The sequence below is a fragment of the Arachis ipaensis genome, chromosome B2 (genome assembly GCF_059453495.1).
Source record: "Arachis ipaensis isolate K30076 ecotype BB chromosome B2, ASM5945349v1, whole genome shotgun sequence".
NCBI lineage: Eukaryota > Viridiplantae > Streptophyta > Magnoliopsida > Fabales > Fabaceae > Arachis > Arachis ipaensis.
Window position 1 is genome coordinate 77,381,305 of NC_142437.1, and position 18,948 is coordinate 77,400,252.

Genomic DNA, 18,948 nt, shown 5'->3' on the forward strand with positions numbered 1-18,948 from the left:
GATAAATTGCATAGGTTAGTTGCATGCATGTTCTAATTAGTTGAAAATAATAAGTTTCTTTTTAAGACCCTATTTTTGAAAGATTTCACTAATTTAAATTAAAACTTTTGTGTTAAACTTGTTTGGAAGTTGTATTTGGAACATAGTTTAAAGCTAGAACACACAACCTGTGAGACTTGAGCTTAATGAAATGGTTACAATATTTAACCATAAAAAAATTTTTATTCTTGTGTGTTTGCTTCTCTATGATTGTAATCTATATTTTGTTCCATCCTATATGTCCAATATTTAATGTGTTATATGCATGCATATGATTGAGGCCATTATTTTGTTAACTCACTTACCCCAAATAGCCTACCCTTCCATTTACCTTTGTTAGCCACTTTGAGCCTTTTAAATCCTATTTGTTCTATATTTTACCACATTACTAGCCTTAAGCAGAAAAATAAGTAATACCCCAAATTGAATCTTTGGTTAGCTTAAGATAGGAAGTGTGTATCAATTAAGTATGGGAAACTGTGGGAACATTGGTTAATAAGGGAATGTGTCATGATACAATGTTGGGAATTTGGGTACCTACTCATGTGAAACTAGAAAAATTAAAAATCCATGTGCATTGGAATTGTTATTTTCAAAAAAAAATCAAATAAATAAGTAATTAGATAAATGAATAAGGGGATAAAATTACCCCAATGCTAAATTAAGTTAAAAAATCAATGCATATATGATACAAGTTAAGAGAAAAAGTTAATGCATGAGTATGTAAAACAAAAAGTGGGAGAATTTTGGGTAGTTAAGGATGATCTAAGAAGAAAATAGAGTATGTATATTAGGTGAAAGCTTAGGATAATCAAGGATTCAATTTATAGCTCACTTAGCCATATATATACCCTCACCTTTACCTTGGCCCCATTACAACCTTTAAAAGACCTCATGATGTTTGCATTGGTACATTAAATACTTGTTGATTGGTTAGGTGAAGAACAAAGTTTAGAAAGCATGATTAGAGAAGAGTAGAGTGATTACCCTATACACTAGAGAGACTAGAGTACACATACACCATCAGTGAGGGTTCAATGCTTAATTCTATGTTCCCTGCTTTCATAAGTTGTCTTCCTACAAGTCCACTTGTTTTTATTGTATGATTTGAGTTAGTGGAATTTGATTTATTTTTGTCTTGAAAGAATTTATTTATTTTTAACTAAGTAGACAAAATTATTTTATCATATAGTTGCATTCTGATAAACCCATATTTTATGATATATTTTATGCTCAATTTAAGTGATTTATTTAACCCTTCACCCACTTATTCATGTCAAATTGCATGGTTTTACTTTTCCTTCCTTATTATGTGATACATGTGAAAAACATATTTCCTATGCTTTAAAAATAATTATTTTAATTACCTTTTATTACCATTCGATGCCGTGATTTCTGTGTTGAGTATTTTCAGATCTCCTAAGGCAGGAATGATTTAAAAGATGGAAAGAAAACATACAAAAATAGAAGAAAAGCATAAAATGGAGTTTTTGAAGAAACTGGCAGCGACGCGAACGCATGGACGACGCGGCCGCATGCCTAGCGCGAAAAGGTAGTGATGCAAACGCGTGACTAACGCGGACGCGTGCCTTGAGCAGAACACAGATGACGCGTATGCGTGACCGAAGCGAACGCGTGACAAGGAAAACTCCCAGATGACGCGACCGCATGACCCACGCAAACGCGTGACAGACACCATGTACCAGAAACTGCAGAAAACGCTCCCAGCAATTTCTGAAACCCTTTTTGGCCCAGATCCAAGTACAGAAAGCACAAATTAGAGGTTATAAAGTGGGGGAATGCATCCATTCATAGGGAGGCCTTCAATTATTCACTTTTCATAGTTTAGATGTAGTTTTTAGAGGGAGAGGTTCTCTCCTCTCTCTTAGGTTTTAGGATTAGGATTCCTCTTAAAGGATTTAGGATTTTAACTCTTCATCAGGTTCAATATTTCTTTTACTTTATATCTCTCTTTTATTTTCGGATACTTTAATGCTCTCATTTAATTACTTATGTTGCTAAATTGGCTTATGAACTCTTTATGTTTAGATTGATTTTCTCTTATTAATGCAATTGAGGTATTTCAGATTTATGATTCTTGTTTAGCTTTTTATATTCTTGGCTTTAATTGATTAACTGGAGGCTCTTGAGTTATCAACTTATCGTGATTAATTGTTATGTCGGCTAATTGACTGGTATTCCACTAACTCTAGTCTTTCCTTAGGAGTTGGCTAGGACTTGGGAATCTAACTAATTAGTTCACTTGACTTTCCCTTGCTTTCGCAAAGGTTAACTAAGTGGGATTAACTTCAATTCTCATAGGAGTAACTAGGATAGGACTTCTGAATTTCCATACCTTGCCAATAGTTTATTTTACAGTTATTTATTTATTTTACTTGTCATTTAAATTACTTGTTCCTTACTTTCAAAACCCCAATTTACAAAACACATAACCAATAATAAGAACACCTCGCTGCAGTTCCTTGAGAAGACGACCCGAGGTTTAAATACTTCGGTTATCAATTTTAAAGGGGTTTGTTACTTGTGACAACCAAAACGTTTGTACGAAAGGATTTTCTGTTGGTTTAGAAGCTATACTTACAACGCGATCATATTTTTATATTTCTTTACCGATAGAAAAACCGAACGTCAAAATGGCACCGTTGCCGGGGAATTGCAAATGTGTGCCTTATTATTGGTTATTGTAAATATTTTTCTTTTACTTGTTTATTTGTTTTTGTTTTTCCCTTTTATTTCTATTACCTACTATGAATTCTCACCCCTCTCGCTTTGAGTTTGGTTCTAAATCTGTTGAAAGGAGTGGAAGCTACAACAGGAATATGCATCAAGGTCTAAGCAATCAAAGATGGATGGAGCCAAGAGGCCCTGATCAACCCTTTAGGCAACAACACCCTCCAAGATATCATGGACGAGGACCACTCTACAATGCATATCAAGCTGATAGATATGGTGGATCCTCTTGTAATTACCAATAAGCCCCACCCTGTGCTTATAGACCATCCTCTCAACGTAGCTTTGAACCACCACACTCACAAGCTCCTTTTCACCATTCACCACCGTATGACCCTTACCCACCACAATCCCAATCCAATTACTCCCAAGAACCACCACATTCTTATTTTGAACCCTCTTCCCCAACCAATGAACCCTCATACCCACCTCAACCTCCAATGAATGACAAACTTCGTGTTCTTCTTCAAGGGCAAGCGAGGATGCAAAGGGGCGTACTGGAACTCACTACTGCCTTAACTGAGGTAGTAAATATAATAGCTTCCCGACATCTGAGCACTCGGAGCACTCCCATGGCTACATGTGGAGAATCAAAAGAAGAGCGTAGCATGAAGGAAATACTAGAAACTCCGGTGGACAATGAGGAGCATGGCTTTGTATTGGAACAAGTGGAAGAAGCCATGATAGTTGTAGAGGAAGAAGTGGTTGAAGATTTAGGAGATGATGAAACTCCATGGGAATCGAGAGCTATAAAGGATTCTACTGAGAAGTTCGAAATTGATGCCAAAGAAGATAGTGCACAACCTCCAAAGCATACACCTTGTGAAAACTTAGACGGAACAGACCAAGAAGTTGATTCCATAGGCAGTGATGATCATGAATCAAGCTCTCCTAATCATGAACTCACATCCGCAACTGAACTCCTTGAGCCTGAAGAATCTTATCCAAGTGAATACGAAGATGATGTCGAGGTAGATTTCTCTCAACCTCCAACATATGACTTGAGTGACGAGGAAGACATAGAAGACTTTGATCAGGACGCAGTTGCAGTTGAAAAATTTTGCAAAGAAGTGGAGGAATTCACAGAAGAATACAAGGGAGTAGAACTTATAGAACCACTAGAAACACCTATCCCAAGACCATTACCACCTAATACAAGCTTCAAGTGGGTACAATCCTTAACCTTTATCTTTACTTTTCCGCTTGAATATGGTTTGCTTGAAACATATGGCCAGTTTAGAGCTCTATGCGGCTTTAAGAGTAAGAGGGAAATGGCTCGTACTCAGAGCTGGTGTACAAGGTTCAATAAGGTTCCGCGCTTCAATTCGAAGTGCAAAGATTGGTATCAAGTTCAATTGAATGGGTCTCGGAAGGCGTTTGGTCATCTTGGTGAGAATACAATTTCTAAACCCCCCAGATGGAACAATATAGATCAAGACGAAGGCGGATTTAAAAACAAAGTTTGGGATCCTGGAATCTATTCTGACATTCGTCACCCCGGGAGCCTGAGAATCTGTTTGAAGCTGCTCAAAAGCTTTACATGCCTAGTTTGGGACCCCGGAGGCTGTTGGCATTCCAAACATTGGTGGATATTTCTGGATGAATTTAAGCATAAGCCACCATAACAGGAAGCTCATCTAATTTCCAACTTAAGGACTTTAACTAAAAGTGCTAGGTGGGAGACAACCCACCATGGTATGGTCGTTTCTTTTTCAATTTTTTGTGTTGTTTGTTTTTATATTATATTATTTTTATTGAACCTGAATATTATTCATTAGCATTGCATACTGCATAATTGCATAAAAAAAAAGCACACGACGCGACCGCGTTGCTAACGCGTTCGCGTCAGTCGCGAAAAACACCTCCCACGCGTCCGCGTCACTCACGCGAATGCGTGATCTAGAAATCGGCGTAAAAATCCAACACCTAGAAATCTGGGCTGGAATCGTGCGGCTGGTGTGCGTTTAGCACAAAATGGCCCACGCGTCCGCGTCCCTGACGCGAACGCGTCACTTGCAAAACACCCATCCCACGCGAAAGCGTGAGCGACGCGTCTGCGTCGCGTGGATAGCATGGCACCCTAAATGGAGACAGAGAGTTGCACTGAAACGACGCTGGAATTGGGCGTTTAGCACAATTTACAGCGATGCAGTCGCATGCCTCACGCATCCGTGTCATCCATCTTTTACCCATTCTACGCGATCGCGTCAACCACGCGACCGCGTCAACCACGCGACCGCGTCAACCCCACTTCACCCTAGTCACGCGATCGCGTGCCCCACGCGTTCGCGTGGATTTAAACCCACTAACCCCCAGTCACACGAACCCTAACCCCATCGTGCCCCCCCATACCCCCCCCCCTTTCCCCTTCCCTTCTCTGCAACTCCCTCCTCTGCAAACCATCACCACCGCCAAAACCTTCGACCGCCGCACCACCCCCAAACACCCAGACCCACCGCGATGCCCACCCCCCTCCTTCTTCCTCCCATCTCCTTTTTCTTTCTCTTCTTCCCTCCACCACTGCTGCCCCCCAACGCGGCCAGCCACCACCACCACGCCACCGTGCCGCCTCCCATTCCAACTCCTTCCACCCCGCCGCCAGCACCGCCCTTCCCACCATCACAACCCCTCACCCAACCCAAACCCCACCCTCCATCACAACCTGCTCCACCACCGCGCTGCCCTGTTCTGCCACCGCGCCGCCGTACCCCCTCCCAGCACCACCACTTTACCACCGCCATCTCTCTGATCCCTACCTTAGTTCATACACCTACCAAGTTCCACCGAACGCCATTTTTCTTTCATTCGTAGTTAGTTGCATATTTTTCAGTTTATATTCAAACTTAGGATAGTTAGAGATGCATGTTTATAGTGGATTCTAGGTGGTTAGGTAGCTAGGATGTAGTTAGTGGATTTAGGCCTGATAATTGCGCTGTTCTTGCTACTTGTTTTATAAATTTCGCAATTCTGATGTTGCTGTGATGATCATATTGTTCATATGCTGTTCTTTCGTATTTCATGCTGCTGTTGAGACTGTTCTTTACTGTTCCTACTGTTTGTGTCTATTTGCAGCTTTATTTATATTCATATGAACTGTTTTCCTTGCTGTTTATCACCCGAGAACATCCAATTTTAGCCGGAATGCTGTCCAATTTTTGCAAATTGTTTCATTTTTACATTCAGGAGTTGGTTTTAGCAATTTTCAATTTTGCACTACTTAGCTACAACTAAACCAATTCATGAACGCACGGGCTAGCATTCTTTTTCCTTTCAATTTCCTGGTTCATAAATTGCACTTTTGATGATTCGATTTCAATTTTTGCTATTTCTATATCTATATGAATCATCATCAACCTGATATCCTTGCTTGAATATGAGTTGCTTATTCTTTAAATTTGTGAATTTCTTGTTACATAGGAAACATTTATCATGCCACTTACTTTAACTTTCTTTCTCCTAACTGAATGCTTTCCACTTTCTAACCTCTTTTTCACTTTTAATCACTTTTAACTTTCTAACTTCTCCCTTTGCTTTTTAACTCACTCTTTCAACTTTTTAACTCATGGCATGATTATTGTTTCTCCTAATTAACAGGTATTCTACTTATAGTATATTTTGGATTGTGATTTTTCATCTCAGATTTCTAACTCAAATACATTCCATAATGCACATATATTTAACTCATTTCATTATTCTACTGCTCTTTTGCCACCATGTGCTTATATTGCTATTATTCTATTTGCCTACTTGTTTTCCTGCTTTGTTCTTCATTTATATCCTAGAATTTCTGCTTTTTAGGATGTCTGACCCTCAACGAAAAGGAAAAGGCAAAGCCACCACTGGCAAAAGGAAAAGAGGTGAATCCTTTATGTCTATCTTGGACATTATGCATGATGACTCCTGGCGGGAAAAGCACTTTACCCCGCAGGAGAAGGCTGACCAGCTCCTCACTGCCACAGATCCGGTAGAATTTGCAAACAGATACTATGAGTTGAAGTATCCAGTGTTTGCCACCTCCAGGAACCTGTACTTGGAGAGAACTCTGAAAATTCCAAAAGAACTACAGCAGTACACCTCCGATCAGATAAAACAGAGAGGCTGGTTCTTCTTGGAGAGAAACCTGACAGAGGTCAATGCTTCCTGGGTAAGAGAGTTTTACTGCAACTATTTCAAGACTTCCCTGGATGCAGTGCACCTCAGAGGGAAACAGATACTGGTCACTGAGGAATCCATTGAGGATATTCTGCAGCTTCAGCCTAAGTCAGATAAGCCTGACGGTTACCAAAAGGCTGAAGAGGACATGCGCTTTCTGATATTTGACTGGGATGCTGTCAAGCAGAGGATAGCCCTTGATCCTACTGTCCCCTGGGTCATGGAAAGAACACAGCAATGCCTAAGGGAATCAAGCTGATGTATCTGAATGATGAGGCTCGGCTCTGGCACCAAATCCTGAGCAACTTTGTTATGCCGAGCACTCATGAGACGGAGCTGCCTGCTGCTATGATCACCCTCCTCTGGTGTGTGATGGAGGGTAAGGACCTGTATCTTCCACGATTCATCCGGTATTACATGGCCAAGGTCCATGTCCGAGGCACTCTCCCTTTCCCTTATCTGATTATCCAACTCGGCCGTCGAGCTGACGTGCCTTGGGAGCTTGCTAATGAGAAGCCACTTGCTGCAGACTGCAAGAAGATTATCCCTCACAGTAGGAAGTTTCAGGTTTTGGGTTACAGACCCCCATTCCTCACTGCTTCTGATGAGACAGCCACACCTTCAGCTGCCCCTTCTTCATCTACTGCTGCCCCAGCTACCACCACTGCACCTCCACCTGTCTCAGAGCCCGTTTACCACCTCGTGCACCGCCTATTTCAGCAGCTGGACCAGATGGAGTACCGCAACCGGCGGCGATATGAGAGATCTGAGCGTCGCAACAAGCGACGCTATGAGCACCTCAAGTTGATGATCTGATCTAGCGGCGACATCCCCTCCGAGCCTGACACACCATCAGAGCCATTGATGAGCAGATATTTTATATGCTTTTTGGGGGGTAATTTCATGTAGTTTTTAGCATGTTTTAGTTAGTTTTTAGTATATTTTTATTAGTTTCTAGGAAAAATTCATATTTCTGGACTTTACTATGAGTTTGTGTGTTTTTCTGTGATTTCAGGTATTTTCTGGCTGAAATTGAGGGAGCTGAGCAAAAATCTGATTCAGGCTGAAAAAGGACTGCAGATGCTGTTGGATTCTGACCTCCCTGCACTCCAAATGGCTTTTCTAGAGCTATAGGAGTCTAAATGGCACGCTCTTAATTGCGTTAGAAAGTAGACATCCAGGGCTTTCCAGCAATATATAATAGTCCATACTTTGCTCAAGGATAAACGACGTAAACTGGCGTTCAACCCCAGTTCCATGTTGTATTCTGGCGTCAAACGCCAAAAACAGGTTACAAGTTGGAGTTAAACGCCAGAAACTGGTTACAACCTGGTGCTTAACTCTGGAAACAGCCTAGACACATGTAAAGCTCAAGTCTCAGCCCCAGCACACACCAAGTGGGCCACAGAAGTGGATTTCTACACTATCTATCTTAGTTTACTCATTTTCTGTAAACCTAGGTTACTAGTTTAGTATTTAAACAACTTTTAGAGATTTATTTTGTATCTCATGTCATTTTAGATCAGAACTTTGTACTCTTTGATGGCATGAGTCTCTAAACTCCATTGTTGGGGGTGAGGAGCTCTGCTGTGTCTCGATGAATTAATGCAATTATTTCTGTTTTCTATTCAAACACGCTTGTTTCTATCTAAGATGTTCATTCGCACTTCAATATGATGAATGTGATGATCCGTGACACTCATCACCATTCTCAATCTATGAACGCGTGCCTGACAACCACTTCCGTTCTACCTTCGATTGAATGAGTATCTCTTGGATTCCTTAATCATAATCTTCGTGGTATAAGCTAGAATCCATTGGCAGCACTCTTGAGAATTCGGAAAGTCTAAACCTTGTCTGTGGTATTCTGAGTAGGATTCAGGGATTGAATGACTGTGACGAGCTTCAAACTCACAAGGGTTGGGCGTAGTGACAGACGCAAAAGGATCAATGGATCCTATTCCAGCATGAGTGAGAACCGACAGATGATTAGCCGTGCGGTGATAGCGCACCTGGACCATTTTCACTGAGAGGACGGATGGTAGCCATTGACAACGGTGATCCACCAACACACAGCTTGCCATAGGAGGAACCTTGCATGCATGAAGAAGAAGACAGGGGGAAAGCAGATATTCAGAAGACAAAGCATCTCCAAAACTCCAACATATTCTCTATTACTACATAACAAGTATTTATTTCATGCTCTTTTTTTTTTCGCAATTCAAGCTGATAATCATAATAAATCTCCTGACTAAGATTTACAAGGTAACCATAGATTGCTTCAAGCCAACAATCTCCGTGGGATCGACCCTTACTCACGTAAGGTATTACTTGGATGACCCAGTGAACTTGTTGGTTAGTTGTGCGGAGTTGTGAAAAGTGTGAATCACAATTTCGTGCACCAAGTTGTTGGCGCCGTTGCCGGGGATTGTTCGAGTATTGGACAACTGATGGTTTATTTTGTTGCTTAGATTAGGAAAATTTTTCTTTTTGGTTTAGAGTCTTCTATTATTGTTTTTGGTTGAATTTTTTTAAATCCTTATTTTCTCTTTTTAATTGTTTTCGAAAATTTTTATAAGCTAAAAATTGAGTTTTTCTGTTTGAGTTTAGTTTCATATTTTAAGTTTGGTGTCAATTGCATGTTTTTATTTTCTTTTAAATTTTCGAATTTCTGTTCATTGTTCTTTCTTAATCTTCAAGTTATTCTTGTTTATTTTCCTTGTTTGATCTTTTGTTCTTCTTGTTCTGTGTCTTTTCTTGTTTTTCTTGTGCTTTTTCAAAATATCTGTTTTCAAAAAAATCTTTATTTATTAAATACCTTATTAAAACACGTTAAATTTATAGCTCAATTGGCTAGAGCGTTGTGCTTATGTTCTTGGTAATTGGCTATCTTCTTTTTAAAATTTTTTCAAAAAAAATTTTTCTTTGAATAAATCTTGTGCCAAACTTTAAGTTTAGTGTTTTCTTGTTGATTTTTCTTTAGTTTTCGAAAATTTTATTTTGGTTTTCTAAAAATTTTAAGTTTGTTGTTCTATCTTCAAGTTCTTGTGAGTCTTCAAGGTGTTCTTGAGTCTTCCTTGTGTTTTGATCTTAAAATTTTTAAGTTTGGTGTTCCTTGGTGTTTTCCCTCCAAAATTTTCGAAAATAAGGTGCATTAGATCTAAAAATTTTAAGTTGTGTGTCTTTTGTGTGTTTTTCTCTTTCATCATAAAATTGAAAAATCAAAAAAATATCTTTTCTAACTATTTTTAAGCAAATATTTCGAAATTTTTCATAAAAAATCAGATTTCAATTTCAAAATTTTATCTTATCATATCTTAGTTGTCAAGTTTTTAAAAAAAAATCATATCTTTTTCAGATCATATCCTTTTTAATTTTTTTTTAAAAATCATATCTTTTTCAAAACCTCCTAACCACTTTTTTTCTCTCTTCATTTTTCGAAAATCCTCACCCATTTTTCATTTTATTTTATTTTTTTTTCTAATTTCTGTTTTCTAAAAAAAAATAAAAAAAATAAAAATATATTCTACTTTTAATTCACATCATCTCCCTTTTTCCGTCATGGATATAAGCGGAAATGAACAGTCCAGAAGGACTCTGGGGTCATATGCTAACCCCACTACTGTTGCATATGGGAGTAGTATCTGTATACCCTCCATCAAAGCAGGCAGTTTTGAGCTAAATCCTCAGCTCATTGTCATGGTGCAGCAAAACTGCCAGTATTCCGGTCTTCCACAGGAAGAACCTACTGAGTTTCTGGCACAATTCTTGCAAATTGCTGACACAGTACATGACAAGGAGGTAGATCAGGATGTATACAGGCTGTTACTATTTTCGTTTGCTGTAAAAGATCAAGCCAAAAGGTGGTTAAATAACCAACCCATAACAAGCATAAGGACATGGAAACAGTTATCAGACAAATTTCTGAATCAATATTTCCCTCCAAAAAGGATGACACAGCTAAGGCTGGATATCTGATGAGCGGATAATTTATATGCTTTTTGGCATTGTTTTTAGTATGTTTTTAGTAGAATCTGGTTACTTTTAGGGATGTTTTCATTAGTTTTTATGCTAAATTCACATTTCTGGACTTTACTATGAGTTTGTGTGTTTTTCTGTGAGTTCAGGTATTTTCTGGCTGAAATTGAGGGACTTGAGCAGAAATCAGATTCAGAGGTTGAAGAAGGACTGCTGATGCTGTTGGATTCTGACCTCCCTGCACTCAAAGTGGATTTTCTGGAGCTACAGAACTCAAAATGGCACGCTTCCAATTGCGTTGGAAAGAAGACATCCAGGGCTTTCCAGCAATGTATAATAGTCCATACTTTGGCCGAGTATAGAGGACGTAAAATGGCGTTGAACGCCAGTTCTATGCTGCTGTCTGGAGTTAAACGCCAGAAACAAGTCACAAACCAGAGTTGAACGCCAGAAATACGTTACAACCTGGCGTTCAACTCCAGAAAGAGCCTCTGCCCGTGTCACATTCAAGCTCAGCCCAAGCACACACCAAGTGGGCCCTGGAAGTGGATTTATGCATCAATTACTTACTTCTGTAAACCCTAGTAGCTAGTTTATTATAAATAGGACCTTTTACTATTGTATTAGACATCCTGAGTTTTATCTTTGGATCATCCTGGATTGTATTTTTGATCCTGTGATCTCGTTTTAGGGGCTGGCCATTTGGCCATGCCTGGACCTTCCACTTATGTATTTTTAACAGTAGAGTTTCTACACTCTATAGATTAAGGTGTGGAGCTCTGCTGTTCCTCAAAGATTAATGCAAAGTACTACTATTTTCTATTCAATTCATCTTATTTCGCTTCTAAAATATTCATTCGCACTTCAACTTGAATGTGATGAACGTGACAATCATCATCATTCCCTATGAACGCGTGCCTGACAACCACTTCCATTCTACATTAGATTGAATGAGTATCTCTTAGATCTCTTAATCAGAATCTTCGTGGTGTAAGCTAGAATGATGGCGGCATTCAAGAGAATCCGGAAAGTCTAAACCTTGTCTATGGTATTCTGAGTAGGATTCAATGATTGAATGACTGTGACGAGCTTCAAACTCGCGAGTGCTGGGCGTAGTGACAGACGCAAAAGGAGGGTGATTCCTATTCCAGCATGATCGGGAACCTCAGATGATTAGCCGTGCCGTGACAGGGCATCTTGGACCATTTTCACAAGAGGAGGGGATGTAGCCACTGACAACGGTGATGCCCTTGCATAAAGCCAGCCATGGAAAGGAGTAAGACTGATTGGATGAAGACAGCAGGAAAGCAGAGGTTCAGAGGAACAAATGCATCTCCATACGCTTATCTGAAATTCTCACCAATGATTTACATAAGTATTTCTATCCTTCTTTTATTACTAAATTTTGAAAACTACTTAACTATTTTATATCTGCCTGACTGAGATTTACAAGGTGACCATAGCTTGCTTCATACCAACAATCTCCGTGGGATTCGACCCTTACTCACGTAAGGTATTACTTGGACGACCCAGTGCACTTGCTGGTTAGTTATGCAAAGTTGTGAAGATATGTTTAGACCATGGTTCTGTGCATCCATTTTTGGTGCCATTGCCAGGGAATCAATTTCGAATAATAATTCACAACCTGAGTAACAATTTCGCATACCAAGTTTTTGGCGCCGTTGCCGGGGATTGTTCGAGTTTGGACAACTGACGGTTCATCTTGTTGCTCAGATTAGGTAATTTTCTTTTTGTTTTGTTTTCAAAAATTTTTCAAAAATCTTTCAAAAATTTTTCTTTTGTTTTCGAAAAAAAAATAAAATAATAAAAATAATGTTTTCAAAAATAAATTATTCTATGGCTTCAAAACTTTCAAGAATGAATTCTAGAGTTTTATGGTAACATGTTGAATCCTATCTGGCTGAAAAGCCATACCCAAACTCCTTTGGGATTGGTCTTCAACTAATCACCTCAATGGATCTAAATCCATTCTAAAGCTTGACTGGCTATTAAGCCATGTCTAACCCTCAGATTGAAGCTTTAGAGCATAAGATTCCTGAAATTCATATTAAAAATTTTGAATCCCTGTTTTTCTTTTTTTTTCAAAATGATTTTCGAAAAAAAATTTTAAAAGAAAATACAAAAAAAATCATAAAATCATAAAAATCAAAAATATTTTTGTGTTTCTTGTTTGAGTCATGTGTGATGTTATAAGTTTGGTGTCAATTGCATATTCATCTTGCATTTTTCGAAAATTCATGCATTCATAGTGTTCTTCATGATCTTCAAGTTGTTCTTGGTAAGTCTTCTTGTTTGATCTTGATGTTTTCTTGTTTTGTGTTGTATGATGTTTTTCATATGGATTCTTGAAATCTTAGTGTCTAAGCATTAAAGATCTCTAAGTTTGATGTCTTGCATGTTTTCTTTGCATTAAAAATTTTTCAAAAATAAGTCTTGATGTTCATCTTGACATTCATAGTGTTCTTGGTGTTCATCTTGACATTCATAGCATTTTTGCATGCATTCATTGTTTTGATCTAAAAATTTTCATGCATTGCATCATGTTCATGTTTTTCTCTCTCATCATAAAAATTCAAAAATAAAAAAAAATATCTTTCCCTTTTTCTCTCTTAAAATTTCGAAAATTAGATTTGACTTTTTCAAAAATTTTTAAAATCTAGTTGTTTTTATGAGTCAAATCAAATTTTCAATTTAAAAAAAAATCTTATCTTTTTCAAAATCTCTTTTCAAAAACCAAATCTTTTTCATTTTTCTTATTTATTTTCGAAAATTATTTTTCAAAAATCTTTTTCTTATCTTTATCACATAATTTTCGAAAATAACATCATCAATTAATGTTTTGATTCAAAAATTTCAAGTTTGTTACTTACTTGTTAAGAAAGATTCAAACTTTGAGTTCTAGAATCATATCTTGTGATTTCTTGTGAATCAAGTCATTAATTGTGATTTTAAAAATCAAATCTTTTTCAAAAACTAATTTCAATCATATCTTTTCAAAAATATCTTCTTATCTTACCTTTTTCAAAAAATTGATTTCAAAATATCTTTTCTAACTTCCTAACTTCTTATCTTTTCAAAATTGATTTTCAAAATTTGTTTCAACTAACTAACAAACTTTTTGTTTGTTTCTTATCTTTTTCAAAACCACCTAACTAACTCTCTCTCTCTAATTTTCGAAAATATCTCCCTCTTTTTCAAAAAATTCTTTTTAATCAATTAATTATTTTAACTTTTGATTTTAAACTCCTCAAAAAAATTACTAACCTTTTTCAAAAATTATTTTTCGAAAATTACTAACTCTTTTTCAAAAATTATTTTCGAAAATCCTCTCCCTCTCTCATCTTATTCTATTTATTTATTCATCTACTAACATCTCTTCCTCACATCACTCACCAAATTCGAACCCCCTCTTCTATCTGTGTTCGAATTTTTTCTCTTCTTTTCTTCTTCTACTAACAATAAGGAACCTCTTTACTGTGACATAGAGGATTCCTCTTCTTTTCTTGTTCTCTTCTCTTTCTTATGAGCAGGAACAAGGAAAAAGGCATTCTTGTTGAAGCTGGTCCAGAACCTGAAAGGACTCTGAAGAGAAAACTAAGAGAAGCTAAATTACAACAATCCAGAGACAACCTTAGTGAAAATTTCGAACAAGTACAGGAGATAGCAGCCGAACCCAACAACAATAATGCAAGGAGGATGCTTGGTGACTTTACTGCACCTAATTCCAATTTACATGGAAGAAGCATCTCCATTCCTACCATTGGAGCAAACAACTTTGAGCTGAAACCTCAGCTAGTTTCTCTGATGCAGCAGAACTGCAAGTTTCATGGACTTCCATCTGAAGATCCTTTTCAGTTCTTAACTGAATTCTTGCAGATCTGTGATACTGTTAAGACTAATGGAGTAGATCCTGAAGTCTACAGGCTCATGCTTTTCCCTTTTGCTGTAAGAGACAGAGCTAGAATATGGTTGGACTCTCAACCCAAAGACAGCCTGAACTCTTGGGATAAGCTGGTCACGGCTTTCTTAGCCAAGTTCTTTCCTCCTCAAAAGCTGAGCAAGCTTAGAGCTGATGTTCAAACCTTCAGACAAAAAGAAGGTGAATCCCTCTATGAAGCTTGGGAAAGATACAAACAGCTGACCAAAAAGTGTCCTTCTGACATGCTTTCAGAATGGACCATCCTGGATATATTCTATGATGGTTTATCTGAGCTATCAAAGATGTCATTGGATACTTCTACAGGTGGATCCATTCACCTAAAGAAAATGCCTGCAGAAGCTCAAGAACTCATTGACATGGTTGCTAATAACCAGTTCATGTACACTTCTGAGAGGAATCCTGTGAGTAATGGGACGCCTCAGAAGAAGGGAGTTCTTGAAGTTGATACTCTGAATGCCATATTGGCTCAGAACAAAATATTGACTCAGCAAGTCAATATGATTTCTCAGAGTCTGAATGGAATGCAAGCTGCATCTAACATTACTCAAGAGGCTTCTTATGAAGAAGAAGCTTATGATCCTGAGAACCCTGCAATAGCAGAGGTAAATTACATGGGTGAACCATATGGAAACACCTACAATCCATCATGGAGAAATCACCCAAATCTCTCATGGAAGGATCAAAAGCCTCAACAAGGCTTTAATAATGGTGGAAGAAACAGGTTTAGCAATAGCAAGCCTTTTCCATCATCCACTCAGCAACAGACAGAGAATTCTGAGCAGAATCCATCTAGCTTAGCAAATTTAGTCTCTGATCTATCTAAGGCCACTGTGAGTTTCATGAATGAAACAAGGTCTTCCATTAGAAATTTGGAGGCACAAGTAGGCCAGCTGAGTAAAAGGATCACTAAAATCCCTCCTAGTACTCTCCCAAGCAATACAGAAGAGAATCCAAAAGGAGAGTGCAAGGCCATTGACATAAGCACCATGGCCGAACCTGTAAGGGAAGGAGAGGACGTGAATCCCAAGGAGAAAGACCTCCTGGGACGTCCAGTGATCAATAAGGAGCTTCCCTCTGAGGAACCAAAGGACTCTGAGGCTCATCTAGAGACCATAGAGATTGCATTGAACCTCCTTATGCCATTCATGAGCTCTGATGAGTATTCCTCTTCTGAAGAGAATGGGGATGTTACTGAAGAGCAAGCTGCCAAGTTCCTTGGTGCAATCATGAAGCTAAATGCCAAATTATTTGGCATTGATACTTGGGAAGATGAACCTCCCGTGTTCACCAATGAACTAAGTGATCTGGATCAACTGACATTGCCTCAGAAGAGACAGGATCCTGGAAAGTTCATAATACCTTGTACTATAGGCACCATGATCTTTAAGGCTCTGTGCGACCTTGGTTCAGGGATAAACCACATGCCCCTCTCTGTAATAGAGAAACTGGGAATCTATGGGGTACAAGCTGCTAAAATCTCATTAGAGATGGCAGACAATTCAAGAAAACAGGCTTATAGACAAGTAGAGGACGTGTTAGTAAAGGTTGAAGGCCTTTACATCCCTGCTGATTTCATAGTCCTGGATACTGGAAAGGAAGAGGATGAATCCATCATCCTAGGAAGACCTTTCCTAGCCACAGCAAGAGCTGTGATTGATGTGGACAGAGGAGAATTGATCCTTTAATTAAATGAGGACAACCTTGTGTTTACAACTCAAGGATCTCTCTCTGCATCCATGGAGAGGAAGCATAAAAAGCTTCTCTCAAAGCAGAGTCAAACAAAGCCCCCACAGTCAAACTCTAAGTTTGGTGTTGGGAGGCCACAACCAGACTCTAAGTTTGGTGTCAAACCCCCATATCCAAACTCTAAGTTTGGTGTTGGGAGGTCTCAACAGAACTCTGCACATCTGTGAGGCTCCATGAGAGCCCACTGTCAAGCTATTGACATTAAAGAAGCGCTTGTTGGGAGGCAACCCAATGTTTAATTATCTAATTTTTTTTTTGTTTTTCATGTTTTATTAGGTTCATGATCATGTGGAGTCACAAAATAAATATAAAAATTGAAAACGGAATCAAAAACAGCAGAAGAAAAATCACACCCTGGAGGAAGACCTTACTGGCGTTTAAACGCCAGTAAGAAGCATGTTTTGGGCGCTCAACGCCAGAACAGAGTATGGTTCTGGCGCTAAACGCTAGAAATGGGTAGCATCTGGGCGTTTGAACGCCAGAAATGCACCCTGGAGGAGAGCTGGCGCTGAACGCCCAGAACAAGCATGGTTCTGGCGTTCAACGCCAGAAATAGGCTACAAATGGGCGTTCAACGCCCAGAACAAGCACCAACCTGGCACTGAACGCCCAGAGTTGTGTGCATGGGCATTTTACATGCCTAATTTGGTGCAAGGTTGTAAATCCTTGAACACCTCAGGATCTATGGACCCCACAGGATCACCTCAGGATCTGTGGACCCCACAGGATTCCCACCTACCTCCACTCACTTCTTCTCACCCCTCTTTCACACAATCCCATAAACACTCTTCCCCAAAACCCTTTACCAATCACCTCAATCTCTCTTCCCCATCACCTCTTCACCACTCACATCCATCCACTCTTCCCCATAAACCTACCTCATAAACTCCACCTACCTTCAAAATTCAAAATCAATTTCCCACCCAAACCCACCCTAAATGGCCGAACCTTAACCCCCCCTCCCTTCCTTATATAAAGCCTTCCATTCTTCCTCATTTTCACACAACACAACCCTCTCTTCTCTTCTTGGCCGAAACACACCTCCCCCCTCTTCTCCATCTTTTCTTCTTCTTCTTCATCTTTTCTTTCTTCTCTTGCTCGAGGGCGAGAAAAATTCGAAGTTTGGTGTGGTAAAAGCATAAGCTTTTTGTTTTTCCATTACCATTGATGGCACCTAAGACCGGAGAATCCTCTAGAAAAGGGAAAGGAAAGACAAAAGCTTCCACCTTCGAGTCATGGGAGATGGAAAGGTTCATCTCCAAAGCCCATCAAGACCACTTCTATGATGTTGTGGCCAAGAAGAAGGTGATCCCCGAGGTCCCTTTCAAACTCAAAAGAAATGAGTATCTGGAGATCCGACATGAAATTCAAAGAAGAGGTTGGAAAGTTCTAACAAACCCCATCCAACAAGTCAGCATCCTAATGGTTCAAGAGTTCTATGCTAATGCATGGATCACTAGGAACCATGATCAAAGTAAGAACCCGAACCCAAAGAATTATCTCACCATGGTTCGGGGGAAATACTTAGATTTTAGTCCGGAAAATGTGAGGTTGGCGTTCAACTTGCCAAACATGGAAGAGAACGCACGCCCCTACACAAGGAGAGTCAACTTTGATCAAAGGTTGGACCAAGTCCTCATGGACATATGTGTAGAAGGAGCTCAATGGAAGATTGACTCAAAAGGCAAACCGATTCAACTAAGAAGACTGGACCTTAAGCCTGTAGCTAGAGGATGGTTGGAGTTCATTCAATGCTCAATCATTCCCACTAGCAACTGGTCTGAAGTTACTATAGACCGGGCCATCATGATCCATAGCATCATGATTGGAGAAGAGGTGGAAGTTCATGAAATTATGCCTCAAGAACTCTACAAGGTGGCTGACAAGTCCTCCACTATGTCAAGGTTAGCCTTTCCTCACCTCATTTGCCACCTATGCAATTCGGCTGGGATTGACATAGAGGGAGATATCCTCATTAAAGAGGACAAGCCCATCACTAAGAAAAAGATGGAGCAAGCAAGAGAGCCCATTCATGGAGCTCAAGAGGCGCATGAAGCTCATCACCATGAGATCCCGGAGATGCCTCAAATGCATTTTCCTCCACAAAACTATTGGGAGCAAATCAACACCTCCCTAGGAGAACTAAGCTCCAACATGGGAAAATTAAGGGTGGAACATCAAGAGCACTCCATCATCCTTCATGAAATTAGAGAAGATCAAAAAGCAATGAGGGAGGAGCAACAAAGACAAGGAAGAGACATAGAAGAGCTCAAGGACATCATTGGTTCCTCAAGAAGGAAACGCCACCATTACTAAGGTGG

General features: G+C 39.3%; 1 protein-coding gene across 1 annotated transcript; it reads left to right on the forward strand.

Moving 5' to 3' along the window:
* Positions 1 to 3,230: 3,230 nt before the first annotated feature.
* On the forward strand, positions 3,231 to 4,415 carry LOC148574476 (uncharacterized). The gene has a single exon (XM_088505902.1). The coding sequence runs from the start codon at positions 3,231 to 3,233 to the stop codon at positions 4,413 to 4,415; it is 1,185 nt and encodes a 394-aa protein (XP_088362028.1).
* The last annotated feature ends 14,533 nt before the right edge of the window (positions 4,416 to 18,948 follow it).

Coding starts and splice junctions, on each gene's coding strand:
- LOC148574476 (XM_088505902.1), top strand. CDS start 3,231: ATGAATGACAAACTTCGTGTTCTTCTTCAAGGGCAAGCGAGGATGCAA.